The sequence below is a fragment of the Budorcas taxicolor genome, chromosome 10 (assembly GCF_023091745.1).
Source record: "Budorcas taxicolor isolate Tak-1 chromosome 10, Takin1.1, whole genome shotgun sequence".
NCBI lineage: Eukaryota > Metazoa > Chordata > Mammalia > Artiodactyla > Bovidae > Budorcas > Budorcas taxicolor.
Window position 1 is genome coordinate 100,579,782 of NC_068919.1, and position 16,007 is coordinate 100,595,788.

At 44.4% G+C, this 16,007-nt stretch overlaps 1 protein-coding gene across 6 annotated transcripts in view; it reads right to left on the reverse strand.

Annotated features, from left to right (window-relative positions):
• RPS6KA5 (ribosomal protein S6 kinase A5) overlaps positions 1–16,007 on the reverse strand; it is a 179,409-nt gene that overhangs the window by 69,791 nt on the left and 93,611 nt on the right. For all 6 annotated transcript variants that reach the window (XM_052647254.1, XM_052647253.1, XM_052647258.1 and 3 more), the window contains 2 exons: positions 8,565–8,680; positions 5,745–5,852 (listed from right to left, as the gene is read on the reverse strand). In XM_052647254.1, the coding sequence (XP_052503214.1) occupies positions 5,745–5,852; positions 8,565–8,680 (224 nt within the window). The remainder of the gene's footprint in view (positions 1–5,744; positions 5,853–8,564; positions 8,681–16,007) is intronic.

The window sequence follows — 16,007 nt, forward strand, 5'->3', positions numbered from 1 at the left end:
ATCCCTCCCAGCATCAGAGTCTTTTCCAATGAGTCAACTCTTCACATGAGGTGGCCAAAGTACTGGAGTTTGAGCTTTAGCATCATTCCTTCCAAAGAACACCCAGGGCTGATCTCCTTGCAGTCCAAGGGACTCTCAAGAGTCTTCTCTAACACCACAGTTCAAAACCATCAATTCTTCTTTGCGCTCAGCCTTCTTCACAGTCCAACTCTCACATCCATACATGACCACAGGAAAAACCATAGCCTTGACTAGACGGACCTTTGTTGGCAAAGTAATGTCTCTGCTTTTGAATATGCTATCTAGGTTGGTCATAACTTTCCTTCCAAGGAGTAAGCGTCTTTTAATTTCATGGCTGCAGTCACCATCTGCAGTGATTTTGGAGCCCCCAGAAATAAAGTCTGACAGTTTCCACTGTTTCCCCATCTATTTCCCATGAAGTAATGGGATTGGATGCCATAATCTTCGTTTTCTGAATGTTGAGCTTTAAGCCAACTTTTTCACTTTCATCAAGAGGCTTTTTAGTTCCTCTTCACTTTCTGCCATAAGGGTGGTGTCATCTGCATATCTGAGGCTATTGATATTTCTCCTGGCAATCTTGATTGCAGCTTGTGCTTCTTCCAGTCCAGCGTTTCTCATGATGCACTCTGCATATAAGTTAAATAAGCAGGGTGGCAATATACAGCCTTGACGTACTCCTTTCCTGTCTTCAATGTTAAAAACCATACGTTCATTGCAGACTGACCCATAGTGGGATCTGGGAAAGGCTTGCTGAACTGCCTCCGTAAAATCCTGTGATGAGCATAGATTAGCGTGCAGATATTTAGAAATGTCTTTTTTTTTCTTTCCAGAATTTCAAATTCTGTGTTGACAAAACATATCAGTAAAAGAACCAAATTTGTAAATTGTTCATTATCATATGAAATATTATTAAGGCTTCTAAAATAAACCAATTTTATCCACTATACAATTTAGTTAGCAAGCTGCAATCTAGAAATTATATGATGTAGTGATGAACGCCTCTAAAATCGAGGCTCACGAGGGCAGAAATTTGTTATGTTCACTACTGCACTTCTAGTACTCTTGCCTGGAGAATCCCAGGGACAGAGGAGCCTGGCGGGCTGCCGTCTCTGGGGTCGCACAGAGTCGGACACGACTGAAGCGACTTAGCAGCAGCAGTACTTCTAGAGTCCAGCACAATACCTGGCACACAGTAGTACTCACCAAATATTTGTTGAATAGTAAATTAATAAACACACAAGGATTTCCCCAGCAGTCCAGCGTTTAAGACTCGGTGCTACCACTGCAGAGGGCGTGAGTTCAATCCCTGGTCGAGGAACTAAGAGCCCCCACGCCACACGGTGCAGCCAGCAACGAACAGAAGCTTCAAACATGTGGGAGGGAGGTTCCAGAGAGAGGGACGTGAGGATTCCTACGGCTGACTCATGCTGATGTATGGCAGAAACCAACACAATTTTGTCAAGCAATTGTCTTCCAATCAAAATAAATAAAAAAATAAAAAAGACTTGTCAAACAAACAAAGTAAAATCCTGAAAATTAAATAGAAAAATACATTTCCTAGGTTCAGTGAAAGCAGAATTTGTAATACACGAAACTGTGATAAACTAAAAGAGAAGTGGGTTTGGGTGGGGGAATGGTGATTCAGGTTTAGAAATGCTGAGCTTATGCAATCTAGGAGAGAGTCAGGGAGACGCACCAGCGCAGGTCATGCATACTGAGGAAGCAAGGCAGGGAGCGCGAGCCACAGCAGCCAGGCTGAGGGGCGATCTCCAGCTCCACACCCCAAGACAGTCAAGTCAGCGGAGGACTCGACAATACCCAGAGTGGAAGTCAGCACCAGCCGTGGCAAGAACAGGCCCAGTCAACTGGTGGGAGGTGCGAGTCTCACTGGAGTAGGTTAGGGAGTGAGTGACAGGCAGGCATTTGTACAAATACTTACAAAGGAGAACACAAGACCAGAGCTGAAAGGGAATATGGGATTCTGAGACTGTTCGCTGTTTCCCACTCAGTCCATCCACTCACTCACCTCTCCCTTCTAAAAAATTTAAGACAAGAGAGACTAGGCTAAAATGGTGACAGGAACCGTCCAAGTGGAAGAAGAAAAAGGTAGAAAGGGAGAGGGGTCAGCCAGAGACAAAGATGCATAACCTCTCTCTGAAAGCTGGCGACCACGGAGGAAACCCTTCAAAGCGAAGCTTACGCTGAAAACCATGGAGGCCGCAGAGCAACACACGCAGCAGCTCCTTCCAAGGAAGACGGCACTCTGACACATCAGGCTGGCACACGAGGCCAAAGAGGAATGCTAGCTAACCGAAACAGAAGTCGCTGGCTGGGAGTACTGTCGAGGTGTAAGAGGCCAGGCAGGGAAACCTGATGAGCAGATGCAGGCGGAATCAGGAGAACAGGCTCATCAGATCGAGTTTTAGTAGGCTCATTCGATTGAGGTTTAGGGGACCCAGAAAAAGAAGCTTCCTCCTTGAGCCCTGAGAATTAAACCCAAAGCCTAGCACAGTGGTATCGTCCTCTTCAGCTAAAAGCAAGAGTAAGCTGGTCGTCTGAGGGGAAAGGAGAGGTGGAACCGTCAGGTTTAGTCACGTATGACACTAAGACATAACTACACAAAATGCAGCTAGGTTGCATTTGGTGAATAACCAGAGAATCCATGAACCACTTCTCCACTCCAGATTGAATTTTTTCATTTTTGGACCTAAACAAAAGGTTCAAACACTGGCATCCAGTAAGAATTCCCCTCATTCCCTTGAGGAGTAGCTGCTGACATGTCCAGCAAAAAACACAGCCTCCCCTGTGAAAAGTGACACAGCTGATTCAGTCACTCAGCAGCTCTGACTCATTTGTATTAAAGCCCAGTACCTCTGATCATGCTTGATTTTTATTTATTTTTGCTTTGGTTTCTAACAAAAAGGGCCAAAGTCTGTCTCTGCCATCTGCCAAACGACCAGAAACACAGAAGCGCACGTCCAGAAACACAGGGTTCCCTCAGCGATCCTCTCATATCACCAGGACCTAGCCTGAAGACTGGCAGGCAGAAGGCTCTCAACAAACAGACGGAGAGAATGAGTGACTATGTGAACAGTTCCACGGACAGAGGAAAGAGTGATCACCAGGTCTCTCTGTGGGGGGAGGCAGGTCCTCCATCTTCACACGCCAGGACCCTCTGGTGGTCTACGGAAGTCACCAGAGCCCTTCTCAGAGTGCTTCTGAAAATACGGTAGGACAGAGCACACTAAGACAAACACGGAAACCAAAACGAAGGACAAAGTGCGACGCCGCCCCGAACACGCTTCTGTGGCCGAGGCTGTGGTCGAGCCTCAGGTGTCACTCGGGAGGTCTGGCCGGACCACCTCACGGGCAGAGCCCAGGCGCCAGCACCTGCAGACTGCTGTTCTCAGAGAGGAGTCCTGCCCACTCTTGTCTCCGAGTGCGGGGGCAGCAGAGGCCTCGGCGGTCCCACGGTGAGGGTCCGTCCTCCCCTGCCTCCTGGCGTCGCCGGTGTCCTCGCCCTCCCCTGCGGCCCTCGTCCCCGAGTCCAGTCTGCCTGTTTAGCCTTCGCAGCTCTCCACGAGCGTCAGGAGAGCAAGGCTTCCTGCGCAGCAGTGCAGACACGGGGTCTGGCAGGGGAGGCATCTGTGTCTTACATAGACTTCCAAGAGATCCTCTTGTGTCCTGCACGCCTGGGATGAGGACTAATCCTTGAGCCTTTCTCAGGGTGAGAGGTGCAGATCAGCCTGCTTTGGGGCTTCTCCTTGTCGCTGGCTTAGGACTCAGATGCTTCAGGGGTGGAAGGTGACGGCGACCAGTGTTTCTGCCGTCCACTTCCCAGAATCTGCTTGCTGTTTCCCTCCCACCACCTCCCACATTTTTTCCTTCTTCTACAAAAGAGGGTTTATTGGGAATCAACAAAGAACTGCAATTTGGGACCCATACCTATTGTGAGCCACAAGAAAATCCTCAGGCAGAGTGTAGAACAGACCGTGTTCATTGAGGGAAAAGGCAGTTTTGAGGGCTACGGCGAACCCAGTGTCCATAGCTTTTCACTGGCTGGATCACGAGCCTTTCACTGGCTGAGTTCTTGCTAAGAAAACAGACACATCTCCTCCTTCCTCTCGGTCTTTGAAACTCCCCCTTCTGGCCTCCTACCAGGACTTGACTGAGGTTCTTGGTTTGTTTGTTTGTTTTTTCCTCGAGATTTCCCCCTTTTGAGTTGGACCTTTCCCTGAAAGCACCGCTGGTCGTCAGGTTTTCATCTCGGGGATCCTCTCCCCCTTCTGCGCGCACGCCAATTTCACTCCTTTTCTCCTCCTGGTAGGGGAGCCTGGTGGCTGCCGTCTCTGGGGTCGCACAGAGTCGGACATGACTGAAGCGACTTAGCAGCAGCAGCAGCAGCAGCAGGTTTAGTGAGGAAACAACCATGAACGTATTTCACCTGTCACATTTTTTAAGTTGCTACTAAATTTTTAAACAAAGAAGAAAAGTTTGAAAAACCAAACTTTGAAGTAAATTCCTCAAAAGTTCATCTCATCTGCTTTATAACTATGTTTTTCCTATCAAAGATAACTCATATATTGTTATATCCTCAGGCTCATGAAGGTGGAGACCATTTCCCCTAATCTGTCACTGTATTACCCAATACCTAGCACAATAGAGGAGGTCAAGAAAAATTTATTCACAAGTGACTGAATGAGATAGATATGATTAAAAAAAACTGGGATCCTTTGTTTTCATACTTCTAGTACTTATCTAGTTCACCTAAGACTGTTTTGGAAATATTCTAAAAAGTAAACAATCAGAAATGGATACACCTAATCTAGAATCCAAGATGTGTTTCACAACAACAAAGTCCTTTACTACAAAAACTTTACTGTAATTGTATATATTATAACAAAGTTTCGCATTTAAGTTTACTTAGCTCTCTTGAAAGACTAGTAGTATAAAACATACTTTTAATTTATAATTGCTACATAAGTATTATTTAATTACAACTAAAAATGTATAATTTTAAATGTTATTAAATAAATCTGTGATAATAAGTTTTAATCAATACTGAAAATGCAGAGTCCTCCATATTTAAAATCTGTATATCAGTTATTACATTTTAATTTGTACGAGCAAAAAACCACAAGTTTATTAAAAACTTAGGTCTAATAAGTAGATCCTTGCTATTTCTGTCAAATGAGCTTAAAGGGCCATAATGACATGTCCCACTTTGTACGTGTAGCGTAAACTATGTGTGCTCTGCTCTGTAGCCCTTTGGTTTTGGCCACACCGGGGGCACGCGCGTCTCAGCTCCCCACGCAGGGACAGAGCTGCACCCCTGCACTGGAAGCAGGGGTCTTCACGCCTGGGCCACCCGGGAAGACCCCGTTCTGTGAGTTTCATTGGCTATTGTCTAAGCTATAATTCTCCTGAAAGGCCCAAAGCGTTATTTAAAAATTCCAGTCATATTTTACAGAGAAAGTTAAGTGTGTAACTTGGCCTTGTAATTCTGACACGTCCATGGAAGGGTCACTTCTAACAGGGTCCTTTCATGGTGGTTTCAGACTAAAACCCTTACAGTCATTCATGTCAGAACGTGCCTCTGGGCACACTTGTACAAAAGTCCACCATTTGTCTAGTACCATCCCATTAAATGCTCCTTCTACAGCTGATTTTCATCACCGCTTACACTCTGCTTTACTAACTTCAGATTAAAATACGATACTCACTTCGTCAGCCACAAACTCCTTACTCAGACCAAAATCCGTCAGCATCACGTGGCCATCAGAATCAAGCAGAATATTCTCAAGCTTAATGTCACGGTATATAATCCCCAACTGTAAAAACAAACAAAGATGCATTTTAAAATAACAATTTCCAGAAAGTAAATTAGGAAAGTCTTTATTATGAACCTTGAAAACAAACCAAAATGGCATTCCCCTGCTCAGGGTGCCGTCCCTGCTTATCTGCTGGGCTCCTGGGGCCTCTGGAACCACGTTCCCCGTAAGGAGGGGCCCTTCTGTCGGACTAGCTTCTCTGGGGTCTGCTTTGACGACTGCTCCTTCCTGGGTTACTCTTCGTGATGGAGTTCACCCTCCCTTCAGGGGATCTTCAGGGGCTTTCTTAGCCAATTCATGTTCATCCTTTCTTAACGGCTTCACAAAGGCCTTCCTGGCTAACCAGTTCCTGCACTGGCCTTTTTTTTTTCCCACAGAGCACCTATAATCACATTGTACTTTTCTACCTATCCCTCCATTTTGTTTTGTATGTAAGTTTTATTGTAAAACATCTTAATTATATGACATAAATAAATCTGCCCAAGTTAGACAAGCAGTGCTTGACAAATATGCACTCCCCGTTTCCTGTCCTGTCAGCCTGGACTGAATGCTGTCAAACTTTTTATACTGAGCATTAGCAAACTTAAGACTGTGTGCTTTCATCAACACCAAGTATACGAAAAAGAAGACTCTTGATGCTTTCTTAAAATTGAAAGATTATACAAGGAAACACACCAGGCATTTTCTTTCAAGACCCCCTCCCCCCATACTGGGAAGCGTGATGGCCGTGAGCGCACTGTCTGCTGAAGGGACATCTGGCTTGCAGCCCACAAGCGCCCAGCAACTGGGATGGCTTTTTTTCCAAACAGCCTCTTTGGAAAAGATTTTAGGAATAAGTCATTTAGCACCTGCTTTACCACATCAGTTCCAAGAAAACTCCCCGTTTTTGTCCCTCCTGAGAAATTCAAAATGAGCACACCAAAATTAACATTTCTGGCTTTGTGCTCTATTTCCTTGTATTTCTCTTTTTCAAGGTAAGATTAAGAGAAACTGAACGAAGATCTAATCTGTACACACTTTTCACATCAATCACGTTTACATCTGGCATCCTCATATTCACTACCTCTGTTTCTGATTACCCTGTTTTAACAATAATGAAAGTTGATGGATTTTCCCTTTAATAAACAGAATTAACAGTTTTCATACAAATTAAAAACTGAATTTACTAGCTTATCTGTTGGAGCTTTGCATTTTGTGTTTACGCTTCTATTTATGGTGATTTCCACCATCATGTTTATGTTACAAAAATTACATCTGATTCCTCTAAGCATAAAACAAAGCTTTTCAGCCTATTCCTAGGCCCAATCTGATGCATGTATTATATATATACATATATATATAATAACGTGTGTGTGTGTATATATATCCCACAAAAGTAACTAAAGGCATAAAGCTCACCTCCACACCATGGATTCTATCAGAAGGAACACGGATGCCTCTTCCCACACTTCAGTTGAGCACTTAAGCTCCCACCTGAGGCTCCCCTTGCTTTAAGGCCCTGCAGCCCTGCACGCCCCAGAGCCACTTTCCCTTTCCTTCCTGTTCATCACCCTTTCCTTCACTCCCCTTAGGCCTCCTGTTCCGACCCTGTCCCTACCTCCCTGCCCGGTTATGCCTCTGCCTGGCCCAGACTCACCCATCTCTCCATCCTTTCCTTCCCGCATCTTCTCATCTTTCCTCACAGCCTCTCCCATCCATTGCTTCCATCCTGCAATCCCAATCTCCCTGCCCCTTTAAAAGCTTCATCTTTTCCCCTCATTTCTCTCCATTCTTTCTTGCGCTGCATAAGCAGCTCTTTCATCTCTTTTTACCTGTCATCTAGTTTAGAACATGAGCATATAACAAAGGAAAACAGTGACTTTATGATGTACTCATATCATCCAAATGTAGGGATTCAGGTCATGCTCCTTGCGGTCTCACACAATTATGATAACAAATGTTCTAGTACTTTCTATTTCTTAGGCAACACACAAACCTAATCCACAGAATGACTGTTTGCTTCTACAATAATGTGTCCTCATTAAAAAAAAGTTTTTAGTCAAAATATCTTGGATCAAGATTAACAGTATCTGAAATAATATTTTTTTAAAGTTTAAGCTGATTTTACAGAATTCAAACTCGCATACATACATGAATACCACTTAAAGTTTTCAGTAACTGAGCTTCTGTCAATGAAGGCCATGGAGTGGGAGGGATGGAGGGGAGCAAGAGAGGACCTCGGGGCCAAACAAATGGAAAGGCGGGCCACAGCCGGCAGTGCGACAGCTGGGTCTGTAGGTAAGTGCTTCTTTCAATTGTCTCAAGCTAACAGGGAAACGTGCCCTGAAGAAATACGGGCAGAGTCTGCAGCGCAGTAAGCCACAATTAAGGAAGCACATATTAAGACTTGTGGTCTAATCTTGAAGGTTACTTTAAGAACAATTTTTAAAAAATTCTAATGATACTGGGTAATAAGCATTAGGATTTTTCATGAACAAAACCAAAAAAAAAGTCCTCAGGTTCTGCTTTTTTAATCTGCATCCCAGGAACTACAAAAGGAAAGACAGCCGTTTAAAGAGGGAAGGGTGAGGCTGAACCTGCTTGCGGTCTGCAGAGTGCGCCTCCACCATCTCCCCGGGGACGATGCCGTGCCAGCACATCAGCGCTCTTCGTCCCACCATCACCTCAGTTACCAGATTTTTCAAGGCAAACCCCGGAAGTGGAGCGTCTTACCTTGTGGAGGTGTCCGAGGGCAAGCACGATCTCTCCAGCATAGATCTGCACCTCGCGCTCTGAGAAGCGCTCTCTCTGAGAAAGATGAGTAAAAAGCTCTCCACCATTTATATAATCTAAAAACGAAATATAGTTTTTCTGTCTTTGACTTGTATTCATAAACTAAAGGAAGTATTTCCTTTTAATCACTTTGGATTAACCATAAGGCACTAATTTTAACATATTATTTTGGCAGAATTCTTAGTATATAGTTTCATATAGAAAATATTACTAAATTTATATAAATACAGTTTTATAAGTTAATGACTATTCTAGAATGCAATCAAATGAATTAGCATAGAATACTGTTATTAAAACTATTATGTGAAATCTGCATATATTTAAATAATTTTCCCCAATGCAGCATATCAGAAACCTGTGCCATCACCATACAATCCTAGCTTTCTGTAGAGTACCAAATCACCAACCGCTACAGCAACTAAAATGAACAGAGTAAGACAAACAGAAATCCCAGCCATTGCTTTGTCGTAATGGCCAGTCACTTTTTTAAAGCAGATTCCCTGTGTTTCAGAATTGTCTGGAAAGTCCTTCCAAAACTGTGTATTAAGTAGCAGGTAGCCTTCTTATTGTGCCATGTAACTCAAAAGTAAAAGCAGGAGTACACAGCTGAATCAAAACCTGAAATGAAAAGATGCCCATTTCCCTTTCAATTTGCCCTTTTTATCCCATGAGGAATAATGAAATAAGAGACAGAAAAGCTACAGTGAAAAGTAAACAAGGAGCGGAACAGGAACAAGCCACAGCAGAGTTCATGATCGGTCTAAGGCGCCATTTGCTGACACAGCGCTAACGGTCTGATCAGAAAGTAACCACCACCCTGGACAGCATCTGTGTGCGAGAAACAACGTACACCCGGAAAACAGCTGCAGGCGTGGGCTACAAATGCCGAGAGGACAGGGCTGAGAAAAGCACACGTCCCAGGGATAGTCATCTGTCAAGTTTACCACAATCTGATCAACGACCAAAGGAAAATCTTCACAAACTCACAAATTTTCATCTTGCCCATTTAACTTTAAATTCCAAACAGCAGATTCCACAGAATGAAAGGGCTCTAAAAGCTACTTGCGTTGCAACGTATTTTACAAAGCACAAGAGAGCAAAAAGCACTGCCCTTCTAAGACTTCTGTATTTTGCCAGATACTTCCGATTTCTGCACTTAATTATATCCTAACACAAACTAACTATTAAAAAGGTGTAAAGGAACACAGCGTTCCTGCAAACTAACAATGAATATTTTCTGCCTCTAAGTAGTTACTTACTTAAATTGTCACGGCCCAGAAGTAGGTGTTCATAGGCTAGCTGGCCGAATGGCGGAGCTCCCACGCACCCGTGAATGTCCTACTCGTTTCTCTCTCCGATCGCCTCTCAGGCAGAGGGGACTCGCTCCTCCTGTGGTGCCCACTGCACTTATCGAGACTTAGACATCAACTATCTTGCTGCGCTACAAATGTCTGCATACTTTCTCTGCTACGTTCTGGGCCTTTCAAAGTCATGATCAATGTATTCATCTTACAAGATCCAACAAGTATGCACGCAAGATGCTTAGTGCTTTATTAACTGAACACACATCCTTTATACTGGAATAAATACTGGAGTCCGAAAACATCACTCTGAAACTCAAAGGCAAGTGGGTTGTGGGGGAAAAAAATATCCAGTGTACTCCTGTCTTTGAGGCAACTTGATATAATCCAAAGAACTCAGGCTTTATAATCAAGAGGCCTGAACCAGGTCACAGAGTCAGACACAACCGAGTGACTAACACACAGACCACGGCTCCACTGTGTCCTGACCTGAGCAGAGGAAGCCTCTCTCGGTGCCAGTTCTTAACAAAACGGGAATCAGAACTCCTACAGGTTACTGTTGCTCAGAGCACAAAAAAAGTGTTTTTCTTTCATTTACTGGGGAGACTGAGAAGAACTAACTACAGATCTAAGAGGACAACCCTGAAACAGCACTGAGTAGCTTTCTACTTGTAGAGCAGGCCAGTAGCCCAGGGAGCAGACTTGCGTTCCTAACACGTGCTTCGTCTACAGGCCCAGGGCTGCACACTGCAGAAGGTGAAGCACCAACTCTACCCGGTGGCCCAGACTTCAGCCCCGGGAAGGCAGGCAGAGAGGCAGCCAGCAGGCTACAGCAGCAGCAGCTATGACGTCTGGACCCTCGCTACGGAACAGACGCCCTCATCCACCGCAGGGACGTAAGGTTAGCGGGAGTCTGTAAGGTAAGCGTCCGGTACCCTCGGTCGTTATAACCCTAGTAGGTCTGTTTGGTGGGTCGCAGTGTGTCATTGTGGTTTTAATTTGCATTTTCTTGAATGACAACATTATTTAGTATCTTTCCCTGGCTTACTGGATATTTCTATACCTTTTTTTTTTTTTCCTTATACCTTCTTTTGTGAAACATCTATTAAGGGTTTTTTTCCTTGCCCCTTTTGGTTTTTTCTATTTTGACTGAAGTATAATTCACATACTGTGAAATCCACCAGTTTGAAGTGTAAGATTCAGTGGTTTTTCACATATGAAGACTGGTGCAACCATCACTATAGATTCAAATTTAAAATATTTTTACACACTCCCTCCCAGAAACCCCAATTTATCTGTTTTTCTTTAGCTGCTTTTGCTTTTGATGTCACATTTAAGAAATCACTGCCAAAACCAATGTCAAAAAATGTATCCCTATGTTTTCCTCTAAGAGACTTACAGGCTCAGTTCTCACTGTTCGCCTCTGGCCCTTTCTGAGTTACGCTTTGATGCGCTGTGAGTTAAGGTAGGTCTGTTTGGTGTGTCGTGGTGTGTCATCATGGTTTTGCATTTTCCTGAATAAAACATGATTCAGTATCTTTCCAGGGCTTACTGCAAACGTACTTCGCATGTTTGCATACGGTTATCCAGCTGTCCCAGTACCGTTAGTTTAAGACTATTCTTTCCTCACTGGCATCCTTGCCAAAAAACTGATTGACCGTACGTGAGAGGATCTACTCCTAGACTCGCAATTCTATTATTTCTATCTATGTCTATCTTTATTCCAGTGCCACACTTTCTTGATTATTGTAGCTTTGTAGCAAGTTTTAAAAGTGTTAGTCTTGCTATTTAACTCTTCCTTTCCAAAACTGTTTTAGCTGTTCTAAGGTTCCTTGATTTTACCATACATAATTTAGAACAACTGTCAATTTTCATAAGAAAATAAGCTGGGATTTTGAGAGAGGTCTGTTAAAACTACAGATCAATTTGGGGAGTACTGCCATCTTAAGGCAATGGTAGCCCACTCCAGTACTCTTGCCTGGAAAATCCCATGGACAGAAGAGCCTGGTAGGCTGCAGTCCATGGCGTTGCAAAGAGTTGGACACGACTGAGCAACTGAACACCGCCACGCCTCTGAACCTACTGTGTACACACGACAGCCAGCACGCGGTTGAGTCTTTCCCCTCCTCTGGCAATCTCTCGTCTCTGGCTGCACCTGCTAACCCATTCACACTGAGCGTCGCCACTGGCACAGCTGGACTTGCTGCGGCTCATTCACTCAGTCATGTCCGACTCTTTGCAGCTCCATGGACTGCAGCATGTCAGGCTTCGCTGCCCTTCACCACCTCCCAGAGTTCACCCAAACTCACGTCCATCGAATCGGTGATGCCATCCAACCATCTCATCCTCTTCGTCCCCTTCTCCTCCTTCCTTCAATCTTGCCACCATCAGGGTCTTTTCTAATGAGTTGGCTCTTCGAACCAAGAGGCCAAAGTACTGGAGCTTCACCTTCATCAATTCTTCCAATGAATATTCAGGCTTGATTACCTTTAGGACTGACTGGTTGGATCTCCTTGCAGTCCAAGGGACTCTCAAGAGTCTTCTCCAATATCACAGTTCAAACGCATCAATTCTTCGACACTCAGCCTTCTTTATGGTCCAGCTCTCACATCCATGCGTCACTACTGGAAAAGCCAGTATGAGCCACGAGGCCTTCCCTCGTGGGTCAGCTTGTGGGTCAGCTGGTCAAGAATCCCACCGTGATTCGGGAGACCTGGGTTCAATCCCTGGGTTGGGAAGATCCCCTGGAGAAGGGAATGGCTACCCACCCCAGTATTCTGGCCTGGAGAAGTCCATGGACTATATGGCAAAGAGCTGGACATGACTGAGCGACTTTCATTTCACTTTCACTGGGAGAACCATAGTTCTGACTATACTGACCTTTGTTGGCAAAGTAATGTCTCTGCTTCTTAACACGCTCTCTAGGTTTGTCATAGCTTTTCTGCCAAGGATCAAGCTTTTTAATTTCATGGCCGCAGTCACCATCTGCAGTGATTTTAAAGCCCAAGAAAATAAAGTCCCTCACCATTGCCACTGTTTCCTCATCTATCTGCCGTGAAATGATGGGAACGGATGTCATGATCTTAGTTTTTGGAATGCTGAGTTTTAAGGCCAGCTTTTTCACTCTCCTCTTTCACTTTCTTCAAGAGGCTTAGTTCCTCTTCACTTTCTGCCGTAAGGGTGGAGTCATCTGCATATCTGAGGTTACTGCTATCTCTCCTGGCAATCATGATTTCAGCTTCTACTTTATCCAGCCCAGCATTTCGCATGATGTACTCTGCATGTAATTTAAAAAAACAGGGTGACAACATACAGCCTTGACGTACTCCTTTCCCGATCTGGAACCAGTTTGTTGTTCCATATCCAGTTCTAACTGTTGCTTCTTGACCTGCACACAGGTTTCTCAGGAGGCAGGTAAGGTGGTCTGGTATTTCCCATCTCTTGCAGGATTTTTCCAATTTGTTGCGATCCACACAGTCAAAGGCATTAGAGTAGTTAATGAAGCAGAAATAAATGTTTTTCTGGAACTCTCTTGCTTTTTCAATGATCCAGTGGATGTTGGCAATTTGATCTCTGGTTCCTCTGCCTTTTCTGAATCCAGCTTGAACATCTGTAAGTTCTCGGTTCATGTACTGTTGAAGTCTAGTTTGGAGAATTTTGAGCATTACTTTGCTAGCCTATGAGATGAGCGCAATTGTGTGGTAGTTTGAGCATTCTTTGGCATTGCCTTTCTTTGGGATTGGATGAAAATGGACCTTTTCCAGCCCTGTGGCCGCTGCTGAGTTTCCCATATTTGCTGGCATATTGAGTGCAGCACTTAAGTGCATCATCTTTCAGGATTTAAAACAGCTCAGCTGCAATTCCATCACCTCCATTAAGCTGTGTTCGGAGAGATGCTTCCTAAGGCCCACTTGACTTCACACTCCAGGATGTCTGGCTCTAGGTGAGTGATCACACCCTCATGGGTCATTCAGATCTTTGCTGTATTGTTCTTCTCACGTCTGCTATTTTACTTTTTATATATTTTATATCTTTGTTCCTTTATTCCTCCTTACTTCTTTTTCATTAAGTAAACATTTTAGAAAGTTATTTTCTTAGTGGTTACTCTATGGCTTACCACATATTATCACAAACAGTGTGAGATTCATACCGACTTAATTCCAGTGATATACATAAACATTACTCCCACACAGGCCTACTCTCTCTTCCTCCTGTGTGAGACATTATTGTTATATATAGCACAACTATATGTGTTACAAACTCAGTAATACATTATAATTATAACCAGATGTAGTTTTATGCTTTTCAAAGAGGCTGAAAGGAAAGAGAGTGAGTACATATCCATGGTCTGCCATTTTAGCTTTCCCATTTATCATTTTCCAGTTCTCTTTACTTTTTCTATGGCCTTCTCTTGGCACTGGACAGCACAGAGGCTCTGGTCATTTTAAGGATTTCGTCTTTTACTCTGAATGACATAAGAAGCCTCGGGAAGATTCTGAGCACAACAGCGGTGTGACAAGGTTTCCGTTTTGATAGATCAATGACTGGCTCTTTGTTGAGAACAGTAAGAGTGGAAGTAAGGAGGCCACCTGCAATAAACAAGGAGAGGTGACGGAGCCTGGAAGAAGGGCCGCAGCAGTGGTGGTCAGGGCCCAGCCCGCCCAGAGCACAGGGAAGGCGGGGACGGACCCTCAGCTGAGTGCGCAAGCCTGCGCCAAGGGCAGACGTGAATGCGGCGATGCGGAGTTCACTTCCGGCAAGGAGGACACACAGGTGTCTAACCAAGGGTGAAATCTCAGTAAACGGTACTTACCATCATCGCCATCTCGAATCACATGTCGTCAGACTGTGAAAAGGGACAAGAGAGCCCTTCTGAAATCCTTTCAGGAAGGTGGTGGCTTAGCCACCCCATCGTGTCAGACTCTTGTAACCCCATGGAGTGTATGTAGCCTGTCAGCCTCCTCTGTCCAATAGCAGTCTCCAGGCAAGAATGCTGGAGTGGGTTGCCGAAGAGAAAGGTAAATTTCAGATCATCAAGAGGAGGCTCCTCGTAAATTCCCTGAAATTATGCGCAGTTTTTCAAGCATCCGTGAGCATGTGTGCATCCTGCTGAGAAGGGAGGGGCCACCTGTTCTATTAGATTCTATAGGGAGTTGCCAGCCGGAGCAGTTCTCAGAACATCACTCTTAAGACAGCATTCTAAACCTGAATGGAAACACACCAATCAAGTTTATTTATAAACAAACCAAAACGTGGACTACCGGCACAAGGGACACATCTGAGAGGCGCGTCCTCCAGCTCGCCAGCAGCAAACAAGCACCGCATTATCGCAGCGCAGACGCCCAGCATCACTGTTTCTGAGCATTCAGACCGCTTATCCCTGACTTCTAGCCTTGCTTGGCATTAGCTGTCCTGGAGCTTCTTGTACTTGGAATTGGACTGATGAGGTTCAGAGCTTACAAAAGTGAAATGGAGCACGGGTCTTCGTTGTCAACAAGATTTCTGACTTCTGAGAGTGTGCTGGAACTGCACTCTGATGTCTTTACACCTCTGCGTTTATCCAGAGAGCCAGCAACTCTGGAGAGGGGAATGCTGACACTTGCTCTTGAGACTAAAAACAGCTTAGCCAGGCAGTGAGACAACATATAGAACAAACTTTAGAAAAGACTACAAGGATTATTATTAGATTGAATTGAATTATGAAGTTTTTATTCTCTTAGAACAATGGAATCAGGAATGCAGGCAGATTCTGGGAGAGTCAGCAGTGGTGGGAATACACTCAGAGATATCATGAAAACCCAAATTGTTACTGACATCTGAGAGGAAGATTCTTCTCAGCTTTATAACTCAAGGAGCCCCCCATTCCTCTCCTCCACTCCCATCCCTTGCCAACTGGGCATAAATTACATTCCTCCACTAAAAAAAAAAAAAAAAAAGTACTGAAAAGCTCAAATGGAATAAAGCACCTGAGTGGAAACTGTCTACTATCAGAGTTGTTTAAGGCCGACTTTGCCTGGGGGGCCTTGGTCCATGCCAACTTATCTACCGTGAATAACTGTCCTTTCAAAAACTATACATTCAT